At 45.1% G+C, this 22,039-nt stretch overlaps 1 protein-coding gene and 1 pseudogene across 7 annotated transcripts; both read right to left on the bottom strand.

Moving 5' to 3' along the window:
• Positions 1-294: 294 nt before the first annotated feature.
• On the bottom strand, positions 295-798 carry LOC118716423 (annotated as a pseudogene).
• A 6,301-nt stretch (positions 799-7,099) lies between these two features.
• LOC118716360 (retinol dehydrogenase 12) lies at positions 7,100-16,238 on the bottom strand. 7 transcript variants are annotated; one of them, XM_036433479.1, is made up of 7 exons: positions 15,947-16,238; positions 14,386-14,504; positions 13,723-13,878; positions 12,943-13,047; positions 11,251-11,460; positions 8,741-8,930; positions 7,100-7,978 (listed from the first exon to the last, which is right to left on the bottom strand). In XM_036433479.1, exons 1-7 carry the CDS (start codon positions 16,012-16,014, stop codon positions 7,876-7,878), a joined length of 951 nt encoding a protein of 316 aa, XP_036289372.1. In that variant the 5' UTR covers positions 16,015-16,238; the 3' UTR covers positions 7,100-7,875. The 7 variants fall into 7 exon arrangements, with proteins under 7 accessions (XP_036289372.1, XP_036289378.1, XP_036289362.1 ...); XM_036433485.2 differs by having other exon boundaries at positions 11,341-11,547; positions 15,947-16,175; XM_036433469.2 differs by having other exon boundaries at positions 8,741-8,924; positions 11,251-11,547; positions 15,947-16,175.
• Positions 16,239-22,039: the final 5,801 nt, after the last annotated feature.

A 22,039-nucleotide genomic window follows, 5' to 3' on the forward strand; every position in this document is an offset into this window, starting at 1 on the left:
CACACACACACACACATACACACACACTAGAAACCACAAGGTATGAAGCTTGAACTTTCAACAGTCAAGTTTCTGCCACTTACTCTAAAGTGAAGTCTACAGAGAAAAGTGTCTATTATAAGTAGGGGAGCATGATGGAACTTGATGCTTGAATTCCAGTTATTTTTTAGCTGCATAGACTCCTTTTTTCTCTTTTTCTTCTTTGGCAGACCCTGCCTCAGGTTTATTTGTACAAATAGCACAGAAAGACATCGGCTCCATGCAACAGCAGCCCAGGGGATCAGGCTGGTCCTTCTTGCCCTCACATCAGCAGACAGAGGTCTTTACTGTGGAGCCTGCATGGGGGCCTGGGAACCTTTAGGAGCCCATGATGAAGCCTGAGCTGCAGCTGCAGCCGCAGCCTGGGGCTTGGTTTGAGCCTTGGTTGTTGACTTTTGGCAGACAGAGCCTGAGATCCTTGGCGATGGGGGCACAGTGTGTTCCTCAAGTTTGGGGTGAGCAATGAAAGGCAAACTGATTGAGCTTGCAGCTGCCACCCTTTGGGATCTTGGGCTTGACCTCCTTGGGCTTTGTGAGAGCCGTGGCAGCCTTGGAATGTGCGCTCATGGCCTTGGCATTGCTGACCTGCATCTTCTTCAGGCCTTTCTTGTTGTGCTTCTTGGCCAAGCACATGTTCCTCAGGAACTTGGGGTCCACCCCACTAAGATATTTATATCTTTGTGATCGGGATTTCTTGATGCCATTTCTGTGCCATTTTCAGGACTGGTTGTGCATGGTGTCGTTCTTGGACTTGGCCATGCTTATACCGAAGCACCCAGTTCTCAGAAGCATCTGGGACCAGGAGGAAAAGAAACCTTTTCTACTTTCTACTTTCAACACTTCCTTGAATTTATGAGCAAAATATTTTATGGCGTTTGGCCTAAGCTTGTTCCAAGTGGGTGTCTGTCTTGTAACTAAAAGAGGCAAAGATGTAAGCTAGATTCTCCATGCTGAATACAGAGTTGTATCAGATAAGGGCCAGGAGCCAGCCAAGGTCATCTGTGCAGTTAGACATCACATAGGTAATCTATGCTCTGGAACTCTTTGCTTCTTGATTTTTCAAATGTCTCTTTTGTTTCCTTTTCCTTTAGTGTCCCAGACAAGTTTTATGTTGAAGAAATTGAGGCCAGTCTCTGTCAAGCCAGAGGGAAAGGTTTTCTTCACCTGGACTAGGCTAGCCAATGGTTTCAGAGCTTAACAGAAGCCAGGAATAGTGAAGGCAGCAGGCCTGGGTCAGCTAAGGAAGCACCTCATTGCAGAGAAGTCTAGGATGACTGTAATCCCTGAGCCCTTCTCGTCCAGATCTTGCCTCCTGTATCCTAAGCCAGGCAGGAAGCCACATCCATAGCACAAACAGATTTCAAGGGAAATGGCCTCTGTGGCCATGGGGAAATCTAAGCAGCAGAGATGGGAAGGTTGAATGGTGACTCAGCCACCGGATTCCCAAAGTCATTTATGCTGAGCTAAGGCCTTTCTTTCCCTTGCTGGATAGTTAACATGGGCAAGTCTCTTCTGGAAACATGACAGGAGGCCACTGCTGGTACTTGTTCCTTGCCAAGGCTGAGCAGACTAGACAACACTTTTGGTGTTGGACAGTCAGTTACACAAAGACATGATGAAACTGGAGCGCGAGATGGCTCCCAGGAAGCAGTGCTGAGGGAGGCTGAGTCTTGTGGGAGCACCTGACCACCATGAGAAGTGACAGAGCCTAGAATCTAAGCAAGGGGAACAATGATTGTTCAACATTCTGAAAATGCCAACAACATGTAAAACCAATAATCGCTTTTTTTTTTTCTTTATGGCATTCTTTGCTCTTAGCTCTTGTATATTCGGTGTCACTATTGTTAAATATAAGTGCACCCAACAATTCGAGATAAAGTAGAAAACTTCAGATTTAAAATACTTTCCCTGGCCAGGTAATATTACACTGATTTCTTTGTTTTTTAATTATTTTTAAAATACATTTTTATTGATTTCAGAGAGGAAGGGAAAGGGAAATAGAAACATCAATGATGAAAGAGAATTGCTAATCTGTTGCCTCTTACATGCCCCCTACTGGGGATTGACCCCACAACCTGGGCATGTGCCCTTGACTGAAATCAAACCCGGGTCCCTTCAGTTCCTGGCCAACGCTCTATCCATTGAGCCAAGCCAGCTAGGGCCACAGACTTCTTTCAATGAGGTTAAGCCTTTTGATTAGAAGTAAGCCCCCCAGCCCTGTACTACTTTGATCTGGCTGAGCTGTGCCACCTGCCAAGGAGGGCAGGAAATGACACATACTCCAAGTAGAGCTGTTCTTCAGAAAGAAAGAGCATGTACAGTATGGACGTTGTGACGAGTAAAATAGAAATGGAGCAATTTCTGTGTTTTCCAGAGATCATGGTTAGATGATAATGCAGGGAATGGTCCCCTGGCCTAAAACTCAATGGGAAGGATTTCTTCACCAAACACTGTGACCTTAAGATCAGCCCTCAGCCCCCAAAGTTCCTAAGGCCATTAAGCTGAGATTCTTGGGTGCCAGAACTCACTCAAATTGCTTTCCTCCTATCATTTCTAGACCATGCGGATCCTATGTGTAGATTCCTAGCTTGGCCCTGAATTTCAGGCCCTGCTATCTTACTATTGCCCTGCCCCTCTCCTCTGGGGTGAGGCTCTGAGACCCCTGTCCCCAGCACTCGGCCCCCAGGCCTCTGTGTACCTTAGAAAAAAACAAAAGGGTTTTTCAGATTTCAGATATTTGCTACAAATCAAGAATAGGATGACCTTTATTCAGCGAATCATACTAACAAGTAGTCTGACAAACATGAAAAGTTATATGTAATAGTCCAAAGGGTTTCAAGCACACATGCTATAAGGATCCCATCTATTTTAAGGAACAATCTTTTGAATGTGTTAGCATTCTGTTCTCTCTGAAGAAAAGAAAAAGTTCTATAGAGAAAAGAGTCCAATTTAATAAAAGTAACTGTAGTTGAATGTGTGGAAGTGGAAGAAACCAGCCTTGTGAGCAGGTTGACTCAAAGACCCTCTGCTACCGACAGCAATGCCAGCGTCCTGCCTAGAAGTGGCAGCTGGAGCCAACTCCTTGCAGCCCGTGTGTTATCATAATGTTATGGTCATAAGGAAACCCCTCTAATGTATGAAATAATTACCATGTGAAATGTTTGCTGTGTGGAAACCCCAATACTCTATAACTTCCAAAATTAATGAACACCCCACGATCTTGATGTAAAAGCCCTGAGCTCTTGCAGAGACCAGTTTGGCTCAGTGGATAGAGCGTCAGCCTGTGGATTGAAGGGTCCCGGGTTCAATTCCAGTCGGGGGCATGTATAATACATTGGTTGCGGACACATCCCCGGTGGGGAGTGTGCAGGAAGCAGCTGGTCAATGATTCTCTCTCATCGATGTTTCTAGCTCTCTATCCCTTTCCCTTCCTCTCTGTAAAAAATAAATAAAATATTAAAAATAAAAAAAGCCCTTAGTTCTTAAAGTGTAAATGCCCTGCTCCTAGCATAAGGCACACTGTCTGGACCACACGGATAAGGACACAAGTTGTTTACAGCAGTCCATATAACCCTGAGACTGTCTTCAGTTGAGGTCTCCTGCCCGATAAGAGGAGGACTCCACGTCGCTCCAAGAGACTGGCCCCTGACTGCTCTGCTGTGTGAGCCTGAACCACCTGCGGCCGCCTGCCTGTCTCTGTTTTCGTCATCCATCCTTCAGTGTGCATTGCCGGGTGGCCTTTGCTGGAGCCTAGGACCACTAGGAATAGGTAAATAAACTGTGTGATTGCATACTAATTCTGTCTTGTGTGTCACCTGTTCCGGTTTGGCTCCACTGTCTGGACATTGACGTATCGGAGGATAGGCCGTTATTGCTGACTCCTGGTCACCTGCGTTTGCCTCACTAAGTCTAGACAGATAATCAATTAACTGAGGCCTGATTGGGACAATGTGCATGGCTTTGTTTCTTCTCCTACAACCAGCCATCTCTGACATGCATCAAAGACCTCACCCAAGCCCTTGCCTCTTGCCTCAGTGTTTGCATTGCTCATCCCTTAAACTTCACACAGGTGTGAATCTCTGCACTCACACTCATGCACTGCTTGCTCTCCTCTTGCACAGACAGCAGCCCTGTGTGCTCCCGGTTTTCGGTGTTTGCTTATTCTTCTAGCCCAGAGGAGAAATCCAGGATCACCAATGCCATCCATGCTCTTCACCAGCCCTATCTCCCACCTTAGCATGGCTTTTTCCTGTTTCCACACACCCCCCTCCTTTTTTTCCCCTTCCTTTTCACTAGGTTTTCCAATGGACCCAACTGCCTATGAGGCACCGGGTCTCAGGAGGGAGCACATGCTGATTGCTTCCCCACTATTCCCCTCACCCCTCTGCTCATTCATGTTCCCAGAGTTTTCCTTGAGGGAATTTGTTGCTTCCTCCACCTTGGGAAGCCAGAGAGCATAGCTGTTAAAAACATTAGTTCTAGGGTCAGACTACCAGGGTCCACTCTACCATGTGTCAACCTTGTGAACTTGGGCAAGCTACTGAACTTCTCAGTGCCTGTGAGTAAAATGGGGATAACAATAGTAGCTGCCCTGGATTCTGAACTTTAAGTAGTAACCTGAGTTTCAAGTAGTAAATGATACTCAGGAATTATTCATGTTGTTAGCAGTTACATGTCAGCATAAGAAAAGTTCAAAACTATAGAGGTTTTATGAGTTTATTTGAGCCAAACTGATGACATATGACAGGAAGCAAAATCTTAACAGAGAAAATGCTCCATAGAATGGCAGTTTTGCAGCTTATTTTATACACTAGTAGTCCTGTGCACGAATCTGTATGCCAGTAGCTCTCTGCGGGGCCTGGCTGCTCCACACTCACTGCCCAGAGGCTCTCCACGGCGCAGAGGCCCATCCATGGCCCAGCTTGGCCAGAGGCCCTCCTCGCTCGGCCGGGGTGGAACACTTGCCTCGTCACTGTGGCAACCAAGCAAGCATTCCACCAGGCCACGCCTGCTGCCACTCTCAGTGGCCACCTCCCTGGGACTGGGGGACTCCAGCAGGACTGAGGGGACTGGGCGCCACCATCCTTGTGATGGAGTGATGGTTAATTTGTATATTACCCTTTTACAGATAGGATTAGACTCAAAGGAGGAATCATAAGAAGAGTTACATGAAATCCACTGGTGGTACATTAAGGAGATGGGAGAAAGCATGGGCCATGGGGTGGGGAGAGAAACAATAATTGGATAAAAGGCAAAAGGGAGAAACACTTTTGCACTGATGGGTAGAGAATAGTTAAAAACAAACATTCACAGCACATAGAAATGGTATACAGAAAACAAGGTAACGACGAGAGATTCTGTGGTCTTGTGCTCTGGGGCTGGTAGTTGTGCCTAAGAGGAGTCTAGAAAATAAAACTACTCTGACATTTCAAAGACATATTATCCTAGATGCATAAGAGCAATGGACAGAGCTCACTTAAGGTAAAGGTTGGCCTTTGCTACCCTGGCTGGTGTTGCTCAGTTAGTACATCAAAGGTCATGGGTTTGATTCCTGGTCTGGGCACATGCCCAGGTTGCAGGGTTGCTCCCTGATTAGGGAGCATACAGGAGGCAACTGATCGATGTCTCTCTCTCACATCAGTGCCTCTCTCTCTCTCTCTCTCATCAATAAACATATTCTCAGGTGAGAATTTAAAAAAAAAGAAAAAAAAAATTGACCTTTGCTAAGGAAGCTATAGACCTGGGATGTGACTGACTGCTAAACCTATTCATTTAGGACTTTGTGATCAGAGCAACCTGTGTGGTTATTTTTGATCACTGATTCTGTCAGGTTTATTGCATAGCCACTTTTCATTCACATAGAGCACATGTGTCAAACACAAGGCCCGAGGGCCAAATCCGTCCCGCCAGGCCTTGCAATGTGGCCCGCACCGCGCTGTCATCACTGCACTCCGCTGCATTTCCATCACAATGACAGTTTATGACTGTTCAGTAAACCATTCGGCCCGCGATTTAGGCTGGATTTTAGATTTTGGCCCCTTCTCTGATTGAGTTCGACACCCCTAACATAGAGCATTGTGATTTAGTAACAAGCGAACAAACAAATGTTCTTATTTCAGTATACACATTAAAGTATTTATGAGTGGATATATGATGTCCAGAATATGCTTTCAATTATTCCACCCCACCCCCAAAAATGTCCAGGAGGAAATATAGATGAAACAAGACTGACAGAACATTAATGTTGAAGCTGGATGACAGGCAGGTACATGGGGATTCATAATACCATTTGTTCTACTTTCTTCTATTTAAACATTTCCTTAATAAAAAGGGTTTAAAAAAAGTTTACTTGCTATGGATGAAAAGGGCATTTTTGTCACCAGATGCCCTTTGGATGCTTAGAACAGAAACCAATAACCTGACTTCGTGATTCAATTGGCTACAGATTAGGTAATCTCTCTACCTCTTCCTGGTGACTTCAGCACTTTGGGCAAGCACCAGGAGCTGAAGCCCAGGAGAGCAGGGAGGCCAGAAGCGAGAAGACCTCCGAGTTCAGGTAGAGGGTTTATCAGAGCGTGGTTTTTCTGCATCTAGGTATCAAATTCAATTAAGTCCTACATTCCCTCTGGCCTCAATCTATAGTGAAACCTAGCAACTGTGTAATTAAAGTCACTTCCATTACTTCTTAGATAATAAAACATGAGAGCTGGAAGCAACTTGAGGAAATATCCAATAGAAACATCTTATTTTACACCATCTTAATAATGCATTCTAAGATGTGATATTATAACAAGGTTATGGGTTGGGAGTAGGGTGAGATAGTACTCACTGAAACAGAAGGCTGGCTTCCCATTTTGTTCCATTTCTCTCTTGCTACCCTGAGAAAATAAGTAAGGCAATGGGGTGTGTAGTCTATTTTCTCTAAAAATTGAGGTAAAGCCCTGGCTGGTGTGGCTCAGTTGGTTGGGTGTTGTCCCGTGCACCAAGAGGTAGCGGGTTCAATTCCCTGGCAAAGACACATGCCTGGGTTGTGGGCTTGATCCCAGTAGGGCACGTGCAGAAGGCAGCTGATCAATGATTCTCTCTCATCACTGATGTTTCTCTCTCTCTCTTCCTCTCCCTTCCTGTCTCTATTTTTTTTTTTTTAATCAGCAAACTATTTTTAAAATGAGGTAAAGGGAATGCTTTAGAAAATGAAACCATCTGCATGATTAAAAATTATATCTCAATAAAGCTAGAAATTTTTTTTTCAATTTTTAAAAAGGAAGTGGAAAAAGAAAATGGGAAGGCCCAGCTTCATGCAGGGACTCAGGGTGCTCAGAGGAAGGAACCAAAGTTGGCCAAGATTAAGTCAAGATTTTCCTGAGTTGGTCCAGACTCCAGAGTTGTGACCAGAATTGGGATGCAGAATTTAAAGAGGAAAGAGGTTAGTCAAGAGTTTGAGTCTATAGTCCCTGGAAATACGTGATGCTGGTGCTCCTGCCACCTCCTCTGAGCCTGCTGGCTGGCGTGTCTGGTTCCTGTGAGGAAACTGACCCAGTTTCCCAGCCTCTTTTGCCATCCCTGTGCTCAGCCTGGCATCTGCCTACTCCTCCTGCCCCGAGAGGGAGGCCCACTGCAAGTCTTGGAGAAGAATGCTCTGTAGATCTGATACCATGAGCCAGCCTCACAAGACGGTTGGGAATGCAGAGGTTTCCAGAAGGGTCGGGAGAATCGGAGGAGGACAGGATTCGCAGCAGCAGCCAGCTGGGAGGACAGTCCTCAGGTTGGCCTTCTTGGTCTCCCTTCGTGATGGCGCGGACCGGACCTGATAAAGCCACAGTTCTTCGGCCAGCTCTACTTCCACTGAATTCCTAGAAGCTCACAGCTGACGGCCCACAGACGCTCAGCGGTTTTGTTGTTTCGGGCCCTGGGAGACACCCAGGCCTTCTTGCAGTCACTGGAGGGCAAAGAGAGAATGTAAACATCCAAGAGTGCACACTGACAGTCTGGAAAAGTTTATGGCCTCTTCCTCAGAATATATTTCTGAATGTATAAAATATGTTGCATGAAAAGAAACGAACTGTATTGGGGTACAGTTTTTAAATATTGTAAAAAAAAAATCTATGGCATAGTAAGTAATACATAAGCTTCTTTGCGAATATATTCTATAACAAGAGCTAGCAATGGGTCTGATAACCACCCGGATTTCCAAGTAGTGGCGAGCAGAAGTGACATTTTGGGAAATATGCAACTGCAATGTGGCATGGAAATACTACAGTTTTACGGGTGCCAAAGTCACCAATATTACCACTAAGCCTGCAGTTCATTGCCTACATTCATGGAAAATGCAGTCCTGATAAAGAAGAAAAGCTTATGCATGAATTACTTATCCTTACCCTCTTCTTTGCTTTGTTTGTACAGAAATAGATAGACAGTGTTTAAATCCCATTAAAAGAGGGAAACACTCAGAAAGCTGCAAAGCCTTCTTTCCTGGAAACATGGCACACAGATAGAAAACAGAGCCAGGGAAGCTTCTCTTGCCAAGTTTCTAATGTAATTTCCCTTGGAAAAGTAACAGCATTTGGGTCGCTGGCCCAGCCCAATGCAAACCTGGATTCTGCTAGGAGGCACACACTCGGCCAGCTGGGGTGCAAAGCCCCAGCAAGGGTGAGTCTCGCCGCGCACAGGTGGGGAGAGGCCCGGCGCTGCCTCCACGCACCTGAAGTACTTGCCGCTCTGGGGCTCCAGGCCCTCGGCCAGGGCGCAGTGCAGGCTGGTCTGCGCCCCCTCCCGTGCTGACTTGAGGAAGGGGGAGAAGAGCCGCCAGAGCAGGCACATCAGGAAGGAGTGGCGGACCAGCTCGGAGCGGACGATGCCCGGGTGCACCGAGTAGGTGGTGACCCCTGTGCCTGGGACAGAGAGAGCACGGTTAGAGCAGGGGCACACTCTGAGCCCCCGAAACAGCTCACCTCCTGCTGCAAACTGTGCAAGTGAGAAGAAGGGACTCGGAAAACAGAACCCCGTGATTTAGAAGGTGCCCCTCCCAGCCAGGTAAAATCTGGCCAGTAATTAATTGATCTCTTCCAAAAAGATCTATAGCCTTCTGTGCTCCAAAACAAATGCTTGGTTGAAGGTCCTTCTATGTCAATGTCTGTGACTTAAGTATTAATAATAGAAACAACAACATGTACCAGTTGAACTTCTAACACTACTACAGCAGTAGTAGTAGTAGTATCAATTACTAACAGTGGCATCTTTGGAATTTCTATAGGAAAGGCTTCCAGCCCTAACTGGTTTGGCTCAGTGGATAGAGTGTCGGCCTGCAGACTAAAGGGTCCCAGGTTCGATTCTAGTCAAGGGCATGTACTTCGGTTTCAGGCACATCCCCAGTAGGATCAATGTTCCTCTCATCAATGTTTCTAACTCTCTATTCCTCTCTCTTCCTCTCTGTAAAAAATCAAATAATATATTTAAAGTATTTAAAAATAAAATAAAATAAAAAATAAAAAGCTTCCAAAGGTAGAGAACATCTGACCAGTGGGCTGTATAAGGCCCTCGAAACCATTTGGTCTGGTCCTGCCAAGGCATTAGGGGTGAGCAAATTAAATGTTTGACCAAATGTAGCAGGCTAATTTTTAAATTGATATTTTTACATGGCCCATGAATGATGCTATAAATATCCAAATGGCCCTTGGCAGAAAAATGGTTTCCCACTCCTGACTTAAGGGAAGCAATGTGGTTGAAAAAAAGGAAGTTAGGTGGCTTGAGCCGAATTTGCTAAGCAAGCATATTTTAGGAGGTGTAGACTGAGAGGTGCTGATGGAGATGATGGGGGTTAACATGCCCCCCAGACATGGCTGGTGCCTGCCTCTACTATGTTTAGTACTTATTATGTGCATGGACCTGCATTACGTGCTTTACCTGCATTATCTCATTTGCTTCTCAAAGAGGCTTATGAGGTAAGTGATATTAAGATGCCCATTTACCATGAGAAAAAAAACTGAGGTCTCATCACAGTGAGGTTAAGTAAAGTGATTGCCCAAAGTCATACCCTAGCAGGTTGCAGGGCCAAGGTCTGGACTCTGATGCAAAGGGCATGGACTCCAGAGCTGGACTGTCCTGGCTCAGCTAGGAAACTTGCTAGGTCAAGTTGTATATATTTCTGTGCCTATCTTGTTTGCTTGTTTGCTTGCTTGTGGAGCAGGGAAAAATAGTAGCACCTACTTCGTAGGGATGTTGCATTAAATGAGTTAAGACATGCATAGTACATAGCATACACAAAACTCTCAATTATTATTGTCATCATTGTTATTGCTTTTAATGATTGCCCTATTCTTCTACCTTCTGTGTTCTGAAAGCAAATACCACTGTCCCGAACTCTGGCTTATTCAGCATAGCAAACAGTCCCCATGATTTCCAGATCCCAAAGCCAGCAACTCAAAGAAAACTCCAGGAAGAGAAAGAATCATAGGATTAGCCCTCGCCGGTTTGGCTAAGTGGATAGAGCGTCGGCCTGCAGACTGAAGGGTCCCGGGTTCAATTCTGGTCAAGGGCACATGCCTGGGTTGTGGGCTTGATCCCCAGTGTAGGGTGTACAAGAGGCAGCCGATTAATGAGTCTCCCTCAGCATTTATGTTTCTATCTCTTGCTCCCTCTCTCTTCCTCTCTAAAATCAATTTTTCTTTTAAAAAATTATAGGATTAAGAGAGACCCCACCTCATTTTAAAGTTGAGGGGATGAAGTCAGGAGAAGTTAAAGGGACATGTCCTTATACAACGTGGCTACTGTGTGGCAGAGCAAGAACTCAGACCCTGGAGGGTTGACGTCCAGCCCTAGCTCCCTCACTCTGGGCAGTGGCACCTCTCTTGCTCAGCTAACCACGTGACTCTCAGCAAATAGCACTCAGAGGGAAGTACCCTGGATTTAAAGCCGTATAGACCTGGGCTGCCTGCTTCTTTGGACCTCAGTTTGGAACCATATAAAAATAATACCTGCTCTGCCTGTTGCAAGAGGTGGTTATGAAAAATAATATCAGATAATAGATATAAGATTTGACATAAATGTAAGGTAACTTCCTAGGTTCCTAACTGTAAGTTTCCCAAGGGCATTCTCCTCTGTGCATAGAGATACCTACCACTGTAGTGTTCATGTCTGAAGTGTTCAGAAATTTCTGTGAACCTGCAAACTCTGCTTTTGCTACCTTAACCCTGGCCCTTTCTCTCGACTTACCTTGGAGCTTTTTGGCCAGCTCACGAGTAAAAAGCACATTGGCCAACTTGCTGTGACAGTAAGCAAAACCGCGGCTGTAGCGCTTCTCACCCTGGAGGTCGTGGAAGCGAATCTTGCCAGCAATGTGGACCACTGATGACAGGTTCACCACCCGGGCAGGAGCAGACTCCTTCAGCCGCTCCAGGAGCAAGTGGGTGAGAAGGAAGTGGCCTGCAAGGAGAGCCAACATGGAAGATTGAAGAGTAGAGAGGCTGCCCTGGCTGATTTGGCTCAGTGGGGAGAGTATTGACCTGCGAACTGATTCTGGTCAATGTCACATGCACAGGTTGCAGGCTCAATCCCCGGTAGGGGGCTCCCAGGAGGCAGCCAATCAATGATTTTCTCTCATCATTGATGTTTTGAGCTCTCTCTCCCTCTCTCTCTGAAATCAATTTAATATATATATAGTATATATATATATATATATATATATATATATTATATATAATTTATATATATAATATATATATAAATTTTATATATATAATATATATATATATATTTTTTTTTATATATATAATTTTTTTTTAAAGTGTGGAATGGCTGCCCAGGCTCAGGATGTGGGACAGGACTTCAGCATTAGCTCCCTATCTTCTGGGTGTGAACAAATTTTTATGTAACTCAGTGCTAATGGTCAGGCAGTCTGAGTTAGTGAATTCTTTAAGACAAAAGCCAGAGCTAGCCTGTAGGTGAGACAATATAGACTTAATCTGTACTTGTTTGAATCAGGACAAAGGCTACCTGCTGGCTTCTGACCCCACTATGGCCATGATCACACAACTGTGGGTCCAGGTACACCCGTGTACAGAGGGGAAGAGTGGAAGAGTTAGGGAAAATTACATTTATCTAGGATCAGAGGACATATTCCATGATCTCCTCTCCAGAACCATCACCTTGAACTCTGAACCCCAGCCTCTCTCATACCTCAAGTCTTCAAGGTTTGCCTCCTCCATCGACCAACCCTTGGCTTTCTGAGCCCTCAGCTATAGGTGTGACTCCCTCCAGTCAAATACAGGCTCCTGCAGCACCCACACCTGGCCTGCTTGGCAAGCCTCATGCTACCACAGCCTCATCCAAGAATGGCATTTTTCTTCTTGCTATTTTCAAAGTTATGGGGTTTCTCTTTTTTGTTTCTTTTTACTTTATTATCTAATTTACTAGAGGCCCAATGCACAAAATTCACGCAAGGGCCTCTGCCGTGGCCCCTGGCTTTGTCCGGAAGGAAGGATGTCCTGCCTAATTAGCACATTATGCTTTTATTATTGTAGGTTGGGGTGACATTGGTTAATAAAATTATATAGATTTCAGGTATATAATTCTATAATACATCATCTGTATATCGTATTGTGTGTTCAACACGCCAAGTCAAGTCTCCTTCCATCACCATTTATCCCCTCATACCCTTTCCTAACTCCCCCCACCCACCTTTCCCTCTGACAATTGGGAGTTTTTTAATGCTATGTGTAGGAGGACCTCACTTTTTTGGACTAGTCAGGAGAGGGCTAGTGGACAAAAATCCAGTATGTCCAGTCTATTGGAACCCTGGCCTCCAATAGGACCACTGGAGGTTCTCAGCACTAGTGTACGGTCATCTATACCTACAGAGAACAAGATGGGGTCAGCCTTGCTTTTCATTCACTGGGAAATACTTACCCAGGTGGTTGACTCCCAGGTGGGTTTCAAAGCCATCAGCTGTCTTGGAATACGGACACATCATCACTCCTGCATTGTTGATCAGAATATGGAGCTGCTTTTCCTCTGTAACACAACCAAGGAGACCCTGTCGTTAGCAAGAAGCCTGCTAGCTGCCCAGCACAGTCCTGAGTATTTACTTCCTGCCTTTGGACCTATCTTAGTAATATTCTGTAACGACTATTATTTGGGTTCCTAACTTTAGTTATTGATATCTTCCTGGACACCATTCATTCATTCAGTCATTCATCCATTCATTCAGCAAATATGTACTGAGTACTGACTCTGGGCCAGGCCCACTCTGCTGGGCATACAGTGGTAACACAGGGCAGGCATAGTCCCCAAACCTCATGGATTTCATAGTCATTAGTAAAAGCTGGTTATTTTCCAAGATACACAAGAATTCTGGCAGCAACACAACCTCCTTTGGTGCCGGTGGCCACAGAAGGTTGCTTCTCAGAATGAAAGAAGAGAGTGGCATCAGGGCCACACCTTGATGCCAAGGTACAAGCCCAGACAGGGAGCTGATACCTCCAACATTCCCACTGCAGAGGCAATCCCATGATAAGGATCCTGCCCATCTGGTCCACCCGCCAATTCCCTGCCCTGCTGGTTCATGTGGCAGAACCTGCCCAGTGGAATCCATGAGAGCTCTGAGGTAAGGGTCAGAGACAGGTCTGGGTGGAACGGCCCCGCCCACACCCGGCTTCTTGCTTTTCTGGCTACCCACCAGGGCCTCACCTGCCAGAAAGCCTTCAGCAAAGGCTCTGATGGATTTGGTATCCGATAGGTCCAGTTTCCGCACCAGCACCTGGGAGTTCTTGGTATCAGCTCGGATTTCGCTGGCAGCAGACTCCCCCTTGAGTACATCTCGGCAGGCAATGTATACTCGGGCTCCTGGGGCAAGAAAAGAGGGCAAAGTGTTCAGACCGTAGGCTGAGAAAGAGTCTGGTAAGCAAGCTTGGGACTACAGAGTGTTCTCCAGCCATCCCTAAAGCAGCGAGTGCTGTATTGCCACGCTTTAGGATTTTCACTGCGCACTGCTCACGCTCGTTGCTACTAGCTTAACTCCGGCTGGGAACCCTGGTTTTTATACTCTGACAGTTAATGTTGCTTAGTATCTCTTTTCAGAATAACGGACTTGACCAGTACCATACATGGACATCATTGTTCGTCTTACTTCATAAAAGACAAACAATAATGGAGCAGGGAGGGAGGGAAGTTTGTTTAAGGCCACAGAGTGAGGTGGCATCACAGCTGGACTTGAATCCCAGGTCCCTTGAATTCCTGATCAGAGCCTCTAAGCCCGGGAGAAAAGACAAGGAAATATGGGCAGAGCCCGGCGAGGGGGTAAGGGGGAGATAGGAGGTGCTGCCCTGTGGACATGGAAGTGGAGGGACTTGCCTCTGCGAGCGAGCTCTCTGGCTGTCTCCTTGCCGATGCCGGTGTTGGCGCCAGTGATCACCACGACCTTCCCAGGAAGCTGCACGTCTGTTCTACACACCCCACCAGCAAAGAACTTCCTACGGGGAAAGGAAGCAAAAGCATTCATGCGCCATCCTTCCCAATCCCAGTGGAGATGCACAACATCCATCCAGCCTCAAAAAAGAATTTCTTACAGTTGTCCTCGGGAGATGTTTTCTAAACAAGCTAATCTTCAGGGGACGTTTTCCCAGTGGGAAAGGGGGTCTCCTGACCATCAGCTCAGATGGGAAGGGCATGTGTCCAGAAGCTACAGACGGCCATCTAGGCAGACAGAGGAAGTGCTCTTGAGCTAGGGCCAAGGGACACCTTCCTTATTAGATAAAGATAACAAAGCTCTTATCTCTGGAGGTTCCTGGAGGTCAGCTGCCTCCTCTAACCTGCATTAAAAACATGCAAAGAGCATTAAAGGATTCCCTGGTCCTGAGCCCTGGATCCTCAATAAGCACGACAGTGAATAACTGATGAATGGCACCTCAAGGGGTCCCACATACAAATATGGCTCTTGGGCTCCCTCTCCAGTTTTAGAGAGCCAGCATCTTCACATGATTTTGTTTTGGGTTGTTGTTTTTTTTGCCATCTTCAGAGATTCCATTCTACCTATCATATCAGCACACTGAGAAACCCTCTCTTTTCAGAACTCTGTGCAGAAAGCATCTTTTTACATAAAGTTTACTTGACAAGTTCCAAAAAGAGAAGAGAGGTGGGGACAGATGATTCTCTGAGCACCATCTAACTCGCAGGCACTTTCCAGAGGGAATTTATTTTATCCTCTCAACTGCTCTCTTATTGTCCCCATATTACAGTGGGGGGGTGGGGGTGGGAATGAGGCTCAGAGAAGTTCAAATCACTTGTTAATGGTGGCAAAACTGTAAGGTGAACCCAGGTTTCTATGCCAGAACCCAGAGCAACACTCTCTCTCTCATATGTCCATGTAACCTTCTTAACCATCAGCAATTTAAAAATTCTCTACTCAGACACACATTTCTTTGACACCTCCAGAAATCCCACAGCAAAAGAGCCATCCCAATACATCATTAGCTGAGGAAAGAGAGTTTGTTTCCTTCCCCAAAGGCCTGGTACTTAGTGAGTCCCTCAGCAGGGACCACCCATAGTCACCCAGCAGGGCCACCTTCACTAGAAACAATGAAGAAAGGAAGATCTTCCAAGGAACCCAGGGGAACAGCGTGAAAGAGCAAGGACTTTCCCCTAAGTTGTCTGTCAAGCAACTTAATACTCATCCACTCAGCCTTCCACTAGCATCGGAAGTCAAATCAGCCCTCTCCTCCCAGCCCAGGTGCTTCCTTCAAGGTCTCCATAATTACTTTCTTTCTGTTTCTTCTGCCCTGACTTTCTCTCCCCTGACCCTCTATTCCTTCCTCTTCTTTCAGCAGCCGAGAGAGAATTCGTCTACTTACAAGTTCCGTGGCTCCCCGTTTAGGGATTTGTAAAATATTGTATGAGTCACTGAATTAAGACAAACCTGATGGATGGAGCTATCACATACAGGAAAGAAAGGAAGGAGGCGAGCAGTCCCAAGAAAACCATCATCTTTTCAACTTCTTTAGTTTCTGCTCCTTAGCAACAACACCTTCGACTCTAACTCGGGTTCCGGCTCCTGGTCTGCCTCCAACTCTGGTCTGCTTCTGGCTGCTTCTCCCTCTTGTAGCTCCTCTCAGAGCTCTCAGCAACAGCCTGGCTCTAAGCGAAGCCCAGAATCCTATTTAAATCCGAGAGCTGTCAGAGCACAGCCTGCTGGGAGATGTAGTCCTGAGAGAGGAGGGCGGAGGAAGGCTTGGAACCTCACACTAACCAGCAAAGAGAATGAGGGGAAATGCAGCAACTTTCCTACCTTCAATTATTTCTTTATCTAGGGAATGTTTTCTCTCCAACCACCCCCACCTCCACCCCTGAAAGATAGAATATTTTTAGCTTAAGCAACAGACCCCATGATACTTGAAATACAAATGTTATTAAAATAGGAAGACAAGCCCTGGCTGGTTTGGCTTAGTGGATAGAGCGTTGGCCTGTAGACTGAAAGGTCCCAGGTTCGATTCCGGTCAAGGGCACAAATCTGGGTTGCAAGAGGCAGCCAGTCAATGATTCTCTCTCATTTCCATCTCTCTCTTTCTCTCTGAAATCAATAAAAATATATTTAAAATAAATAAAATAGGAAGACAAGGAAGAAATCCCCAGAAGAATGGTGAGAGAAGTCAGGACAGCGGTATCTTGGTGGGGAAGGGGTAAGATTGGGAAGATATGTGTTGGGAACTCCGGTAGTGTTCTGTTCTTTGAGGTGGGTGCTGGTTACACAGGTGTGCTCACTTTGTGAAAATTTATTGAGTCATCTGCTTGATTTGTGCACTTTTCTGTGTTGTATGTGATATTGCAATGAACACATCCATGTACATACCAAGAAAAGTTATGTGTTTCAGTGCATGGACTTCCTGGTCTAATTTCAACTGATCTTCTTACAAGCTCGATGGCCCCGAGCAAGTCACTAAACTGTGTTACTCAGTTTCCTCACTTGTACAAAGGGTTTAATAAAAGTATATACCTACCTGTTTTAAGTATTAGATAACTAATAGGTAGATAACTTGAGACAGAGACTAGCATATAATAAACACTGTATAAGAGATGGCTGTTAAAATTAGCTGTTTCCCTCACTTTACCCAAGGATTTGGTGTAGAAAGGGGGGAGGTAATAAATGATGGTGACAATTTGATATTGAATGCTATTGAAAAAGAGAGGAAACACAAGAAAAAAAAAGTTAGTAGAAACTCTTCGAGCCTTCTGGAGATAGATGAGCAGAGCTCACAGCACTGGCTCACTCAGCATTTCTCTCCTGGACAGGACAATAGGACAGGACAAAGGAATCAGTACAAGACCGTAGTAGTCATGTCCCCATTCTGCTCCTCCCTGTGAAGTTACTGGAGGCCCTAGAAAGACACATTCAATGAAAGAAGGCTCCTGTGGCATGCAGGTACCCATTCCCTCACTCATCAATTCATCTGTCTATTTAAAATATACTTACTGCATATTTATTGGTGCCAGGCATTGTGCCACGTACCCCAAGTACTCCTGCCTCTTGGGAATCCCAAGGACCTGATAAATAGAACAAGGAGTAATCAGATCATTTACAGGTGGAATCTCTCTTGATGCCCAGGGGCCTCTCCCATCTCTCCCCACTTCTCTCTCTCTGGCTCCAGTTCCTTGCAGAAATCTAGAGTGTTAACTGCAGAGACCTCAACGTTCCAGAAGCTCCTGTGATTGTGTTGCTGGAGCCTCCTAGAAGTTGATGTCCACTGGGCCAACATGGTCCTGCTGATTGGACAGAGTCCTTTCCTCCCAACACATTTGGTCTGCCGCACCTCATAGACTATAGGTAAAAACAAGGTCTGTTGGTACTTTCTGCTTAGAGTTCTCCCTTTCCCACGTAATCAGGGCTGTAGTCAACCAATGGGACAGACACAATGCTATGTCATGCAAGGGACATACATCTGATAGCTCAAATAAGGGTACCTTTGTAATAATGTCTTCTGAGCTCTGCATTTTTTACTGAGTCAAATTCAAGATCCCCTGCTTTTGTGGAGATGATGCTCAATTTATCTTGAGTTTGTCTTCAAAGCAAAGAAATAGCATGTAGTGCTCTAGAGCAACACAGAGAAGATATAGAAGGCATATGAGACATCTAGAATTATGGGAATATACAAATAGTTTTATTAAAAACATGTTAAATATTATTTCCCAAAGATTATCATTAGGTGATTGATTAGTTTTACCAAATGTTAAACTATATTACAAAGCTATAATAATTCAAGTTATGTGATACATGCAGGTGAATAGTCAGACAAATCACTAGAACAAAGGTCAATGATGGGGTTCTTGTCCCAGCATTAAGAAGGGTTCAGCAATCTGGAGAAAAGAGAGAGAGAGAGAGAGAGAGAGAGAGAGAGAGAGAGAGAGAGAGAGAGAGAGAGACTGGAGAAATGGGGTGGGGAATAGTCACAACACGTATTGTAGACAAGAGTTTAATTAATTTAGTATATAAAGAATTCTTATAAATCACTCAGGAAAAGAATAAGTAGCCCAATGGAAATAACAGTTTACAGAAAAGGAAATTTAAGTGGCTCTTCAACCTAACTCAGAATAAAAGAGATGCAAATTAAAATTATACTGGAAGCCCTGACTGGTTTGGCTCAGTGGATAGAGCATCGGCCTGTGGACTGAAGGGTCCCAGGTTTGATTCCGGTCAAGGGTATGTACCTTGGTTGCGGGCACATCCCCAGTGGGGGGTATGCAGGAGGCAGCTGGTCGATGTTTCTCTCTCATTTATGTTTCTAACTCTCTATCCCTCTCCCTTCCTCTCTGTAAAAAATCAATAAAATATATTTTTTTAAAAACTACACTGGGAGCCACTTATCAGATTGACAAAGATCAAAAAGCCTATCACATAGCCCTGCTGGAGTGGCTCAGTAGGTTGAGCATCATCCTGTGCACCAAAAGGTTCCTGATTCGATTCCTAGTCAAGACATGTGGGGAGAGCAGCGTGTAGATGTTTCTCTCTCCTCTGTCTCTCTCCCTTTCTTCTCTCTAAGCATGTTCTCGATGAAGATTAAATAAATAAATAAAAAAGACTTTCACACAGTCCATTCACAAGAGTGTGAAGAAATAACGATGCATTGCTAGTACGAGAGTTGATTGTTACAGCCTCCAGAGAGAAGTATGGTAACATCTAATAAGACTATGCACGGGGGACCCTTTCCCCTCCCCACGCGGGAGTCCATTCTGTGGGACTCTTTCCCTCTCTCCACATGAGAGTCTGTATTTGTTCTTCAAGAAATCTCCACCTTTGCTACACCACTTTTTAGTCCGTGGATTCATTCTCTGATTCAGGTGGACAAAGAATCCGGGTTCCAGTCCAAAAATTCCGCAACTATAGGAAGAGACAGCCTAGGACTGCAGGACCTCAATCACAGAGCTGCTTGAAGGCATTGGTGGGGAGAATCCAAGATGGCTGCACAGGTAAACACCTAGCCGCAGCCGCACACAACAATTTCAATAAAATACAACTAAAATATAAAATGGACATTACCCAGAACTACAGGAAAGTCGACTGACTGAAAATTCTACAACAAGAAGCAAGGAGAAAACCAGAAGGAAAAGGGGAGGAGCTGTAAAAGCCTAAGGTACGGAGACACGCGGAGCACGGAGAGGACGGAGCCGGAGAGGAGGGGGCGGGTGAGTTGCTGGCTGGCGTTCCTTAACAGAAAGGAGATAAAAGCTCCGACTGTGTTGGGCCCCAGTTCTGACTGCTCTGAACCCCAGTTCTAGGCCAGACCCCGGGGACCCAGACTCATCCATAGGGAGCTGGGCTGTAAGGCGGAATCCCAGGGGAGCGGTGAAAGGAGGTCCCGGAGGCGCGCACATTGCGCGCAGAGAAAGGACGGTTGGCTGTGTCGTGGGATTGCCCTGGTGGGAAGGAGACAGGGGCTCCAGACTTCTCTGAACGCCACCTCCAACTCCACTTCCAACTGAACTGAACCCCAAAACTGGGCTCATTGGGGGAGAGCCTAGACTAGGGGTGTCGAACTCAATCAGAGAAGGGGCCAAAATCTAAAATCCAGCCTAAATCTCGGGCCGAATGGTTTACTGAACAGTCATAAACTGTCATTGTGATGGAAACGCAGCGGAGTGCAGTGATGACAGCGCCGTGCGGGCCACATTGCAAGGCCTGGCGGGATGGATTTGGCCCGCGGGCCTTGTGTTTGGCACATGTGGCCTAGACTGTTTGGTAGCAGGCGAAAATCGAGGGCACCTTTCTCTCAGAGGCACTTGCAAGGAGTACTGAAGGACCCTGAGACTCAGGAGCCTCATAGGGCGGGGCAGACAGAAGCCAAAGCTGTAGGCTCCACCCTGAAACCCTGCCCCATCAAGGAAGCTGCGAAAATGCTGAGACGAAATAGATCACAAACGAAAGAAATGGAGGACAAAAAGCGACTGGATATAGAGTTCAAATCTACGCTTAGAAGGTTTTTCAAGAATTTCCTAGAAAAGATTGATAAGACCTATGAGGATATGAAAAGGGATCAACTAGAATTAATAAGGAATGAACAAGAAATGATAAGGGATCAACAAGAAATAAAGAATACATTGTCTGAAATAAAAAATATTATACAGAGTCCTAAAAAAGAATGGAAGATCGCAAGAATCAAGTCAAAGATTTGGAACATAAAGAGCCAGAAGACACTCCTCCGCAGAAGCTAGAAGGCAAGAGAATCCAGAAAATTGAAGATAATGTAAGAAACCTCTGGGACAACTTTAAGCGAACCAACATCAGAATTATGGGGGTCCCAAAAGATGAGAGAGAGCAGGATATGGAAAACATACTGAAAGAAATAGTGACAGAAAACTTCCTCCACCTGGTGAAAGAATTAGACTTATAAGTCCAGGAAGCTCACAGAACTCCAAACAAAAGGAATCCAAAGAGGAACACACCAAGACAAATCATAATTAAAATTCCAAGAGCAAAAGACAAAGAGAGAATATTAAAAGCAGCAAGAGCAAGCAGGTAGTTACCTATAAAGGAGCACCTATACGATTGTCAGCTGATTTCTCAACAGAAACCATGCAGGCCAGACAGGAATGGCAAGAAATATTCAAGGTGATGAATAGTAAGAACTTACAGCCAAAGATAATCTACCGAGCAAAGCTATCACTCAGAATTGAAGAGCTTCACTAATAAAAAAAAGCTAAAGGAGTTCATCACCACCAAACCAGAATATATGAATTGCTGAAGGGGGTTCTTTCATAAGAGAAAGTAAATAAAGATAAAAATTATGAACAACAAATACATAACTCTCAACAAGTGAATCTAAAAACCAAAGAAATTTTTAAAAATCTGATGAATAATATTATGGAAGGGGAATGAACTGATGATTCTTGGGGAAAAGGGGAGAGGGGGATGTGGGAAGAGACTGAACATAAACTGTGCACCTATGGATGAGGACAATGGGGGGTAGAGAAAGGGCAGAGGATGGGATGGGAATCTGGTGGAGGAGAGCAATGGAGGGAGGGGGAAAAAGGAACATTTGTAATAATATGAACAATAAAAATTTATTTAAAAAAAAAGACTATGCACATACTCATTGACCTGAACTTTCCACTTCCACGTATGTCATTGCACCATTGTGTGTAATAGGAAAAGTTTGGAAACTTTCTAAATGCCTGTCAATAGTACGGCCACACGATGACTACTATATAGCTATGAAATACCTTTTTTTTTTTTTTTTAGACATATTGATATGGAAGAATCTTTGAGACATATTTGGTGAAAAAGTAAGGAGCAGAACATGGTTTATAATATGCTACCATTTGTTTAAAAATGGAGGGAATAGCTCTGACCGGTCTTGGGTTCAATTACTAGTCAGGGCACATACCTAAGTTGTGAGTTTGGTCCCAGTTGGGGTGCAAATGAGAAGCAACCAATTAATGTTTTTCTCTCATCTCTCTTTCTCTCTCTCTCATCAATAAATATACCCTCAGATGAGGATAAAAAAAAATGGAGGGAATAGAT

This window comes from Pipistrellus kuhlii, unplaced genomic scaffold, assembly GCF_014108245.1.
Source record: "Pipistrellus kuhlii isolate mPipKuh1 unplaced genomic scaffold, mPipKuh1.p scaffold_m20_p_1, whole genome shotgun sequence".
In the NCBI taxonomy this organism is placed as follows: domain Eukaryota; kingdom Metazoa; phylum Chordata; class Mammalia; order Chiroptera; family Vespertilionidae; genus Pipistrellus; species Pipistrellus kuhlii.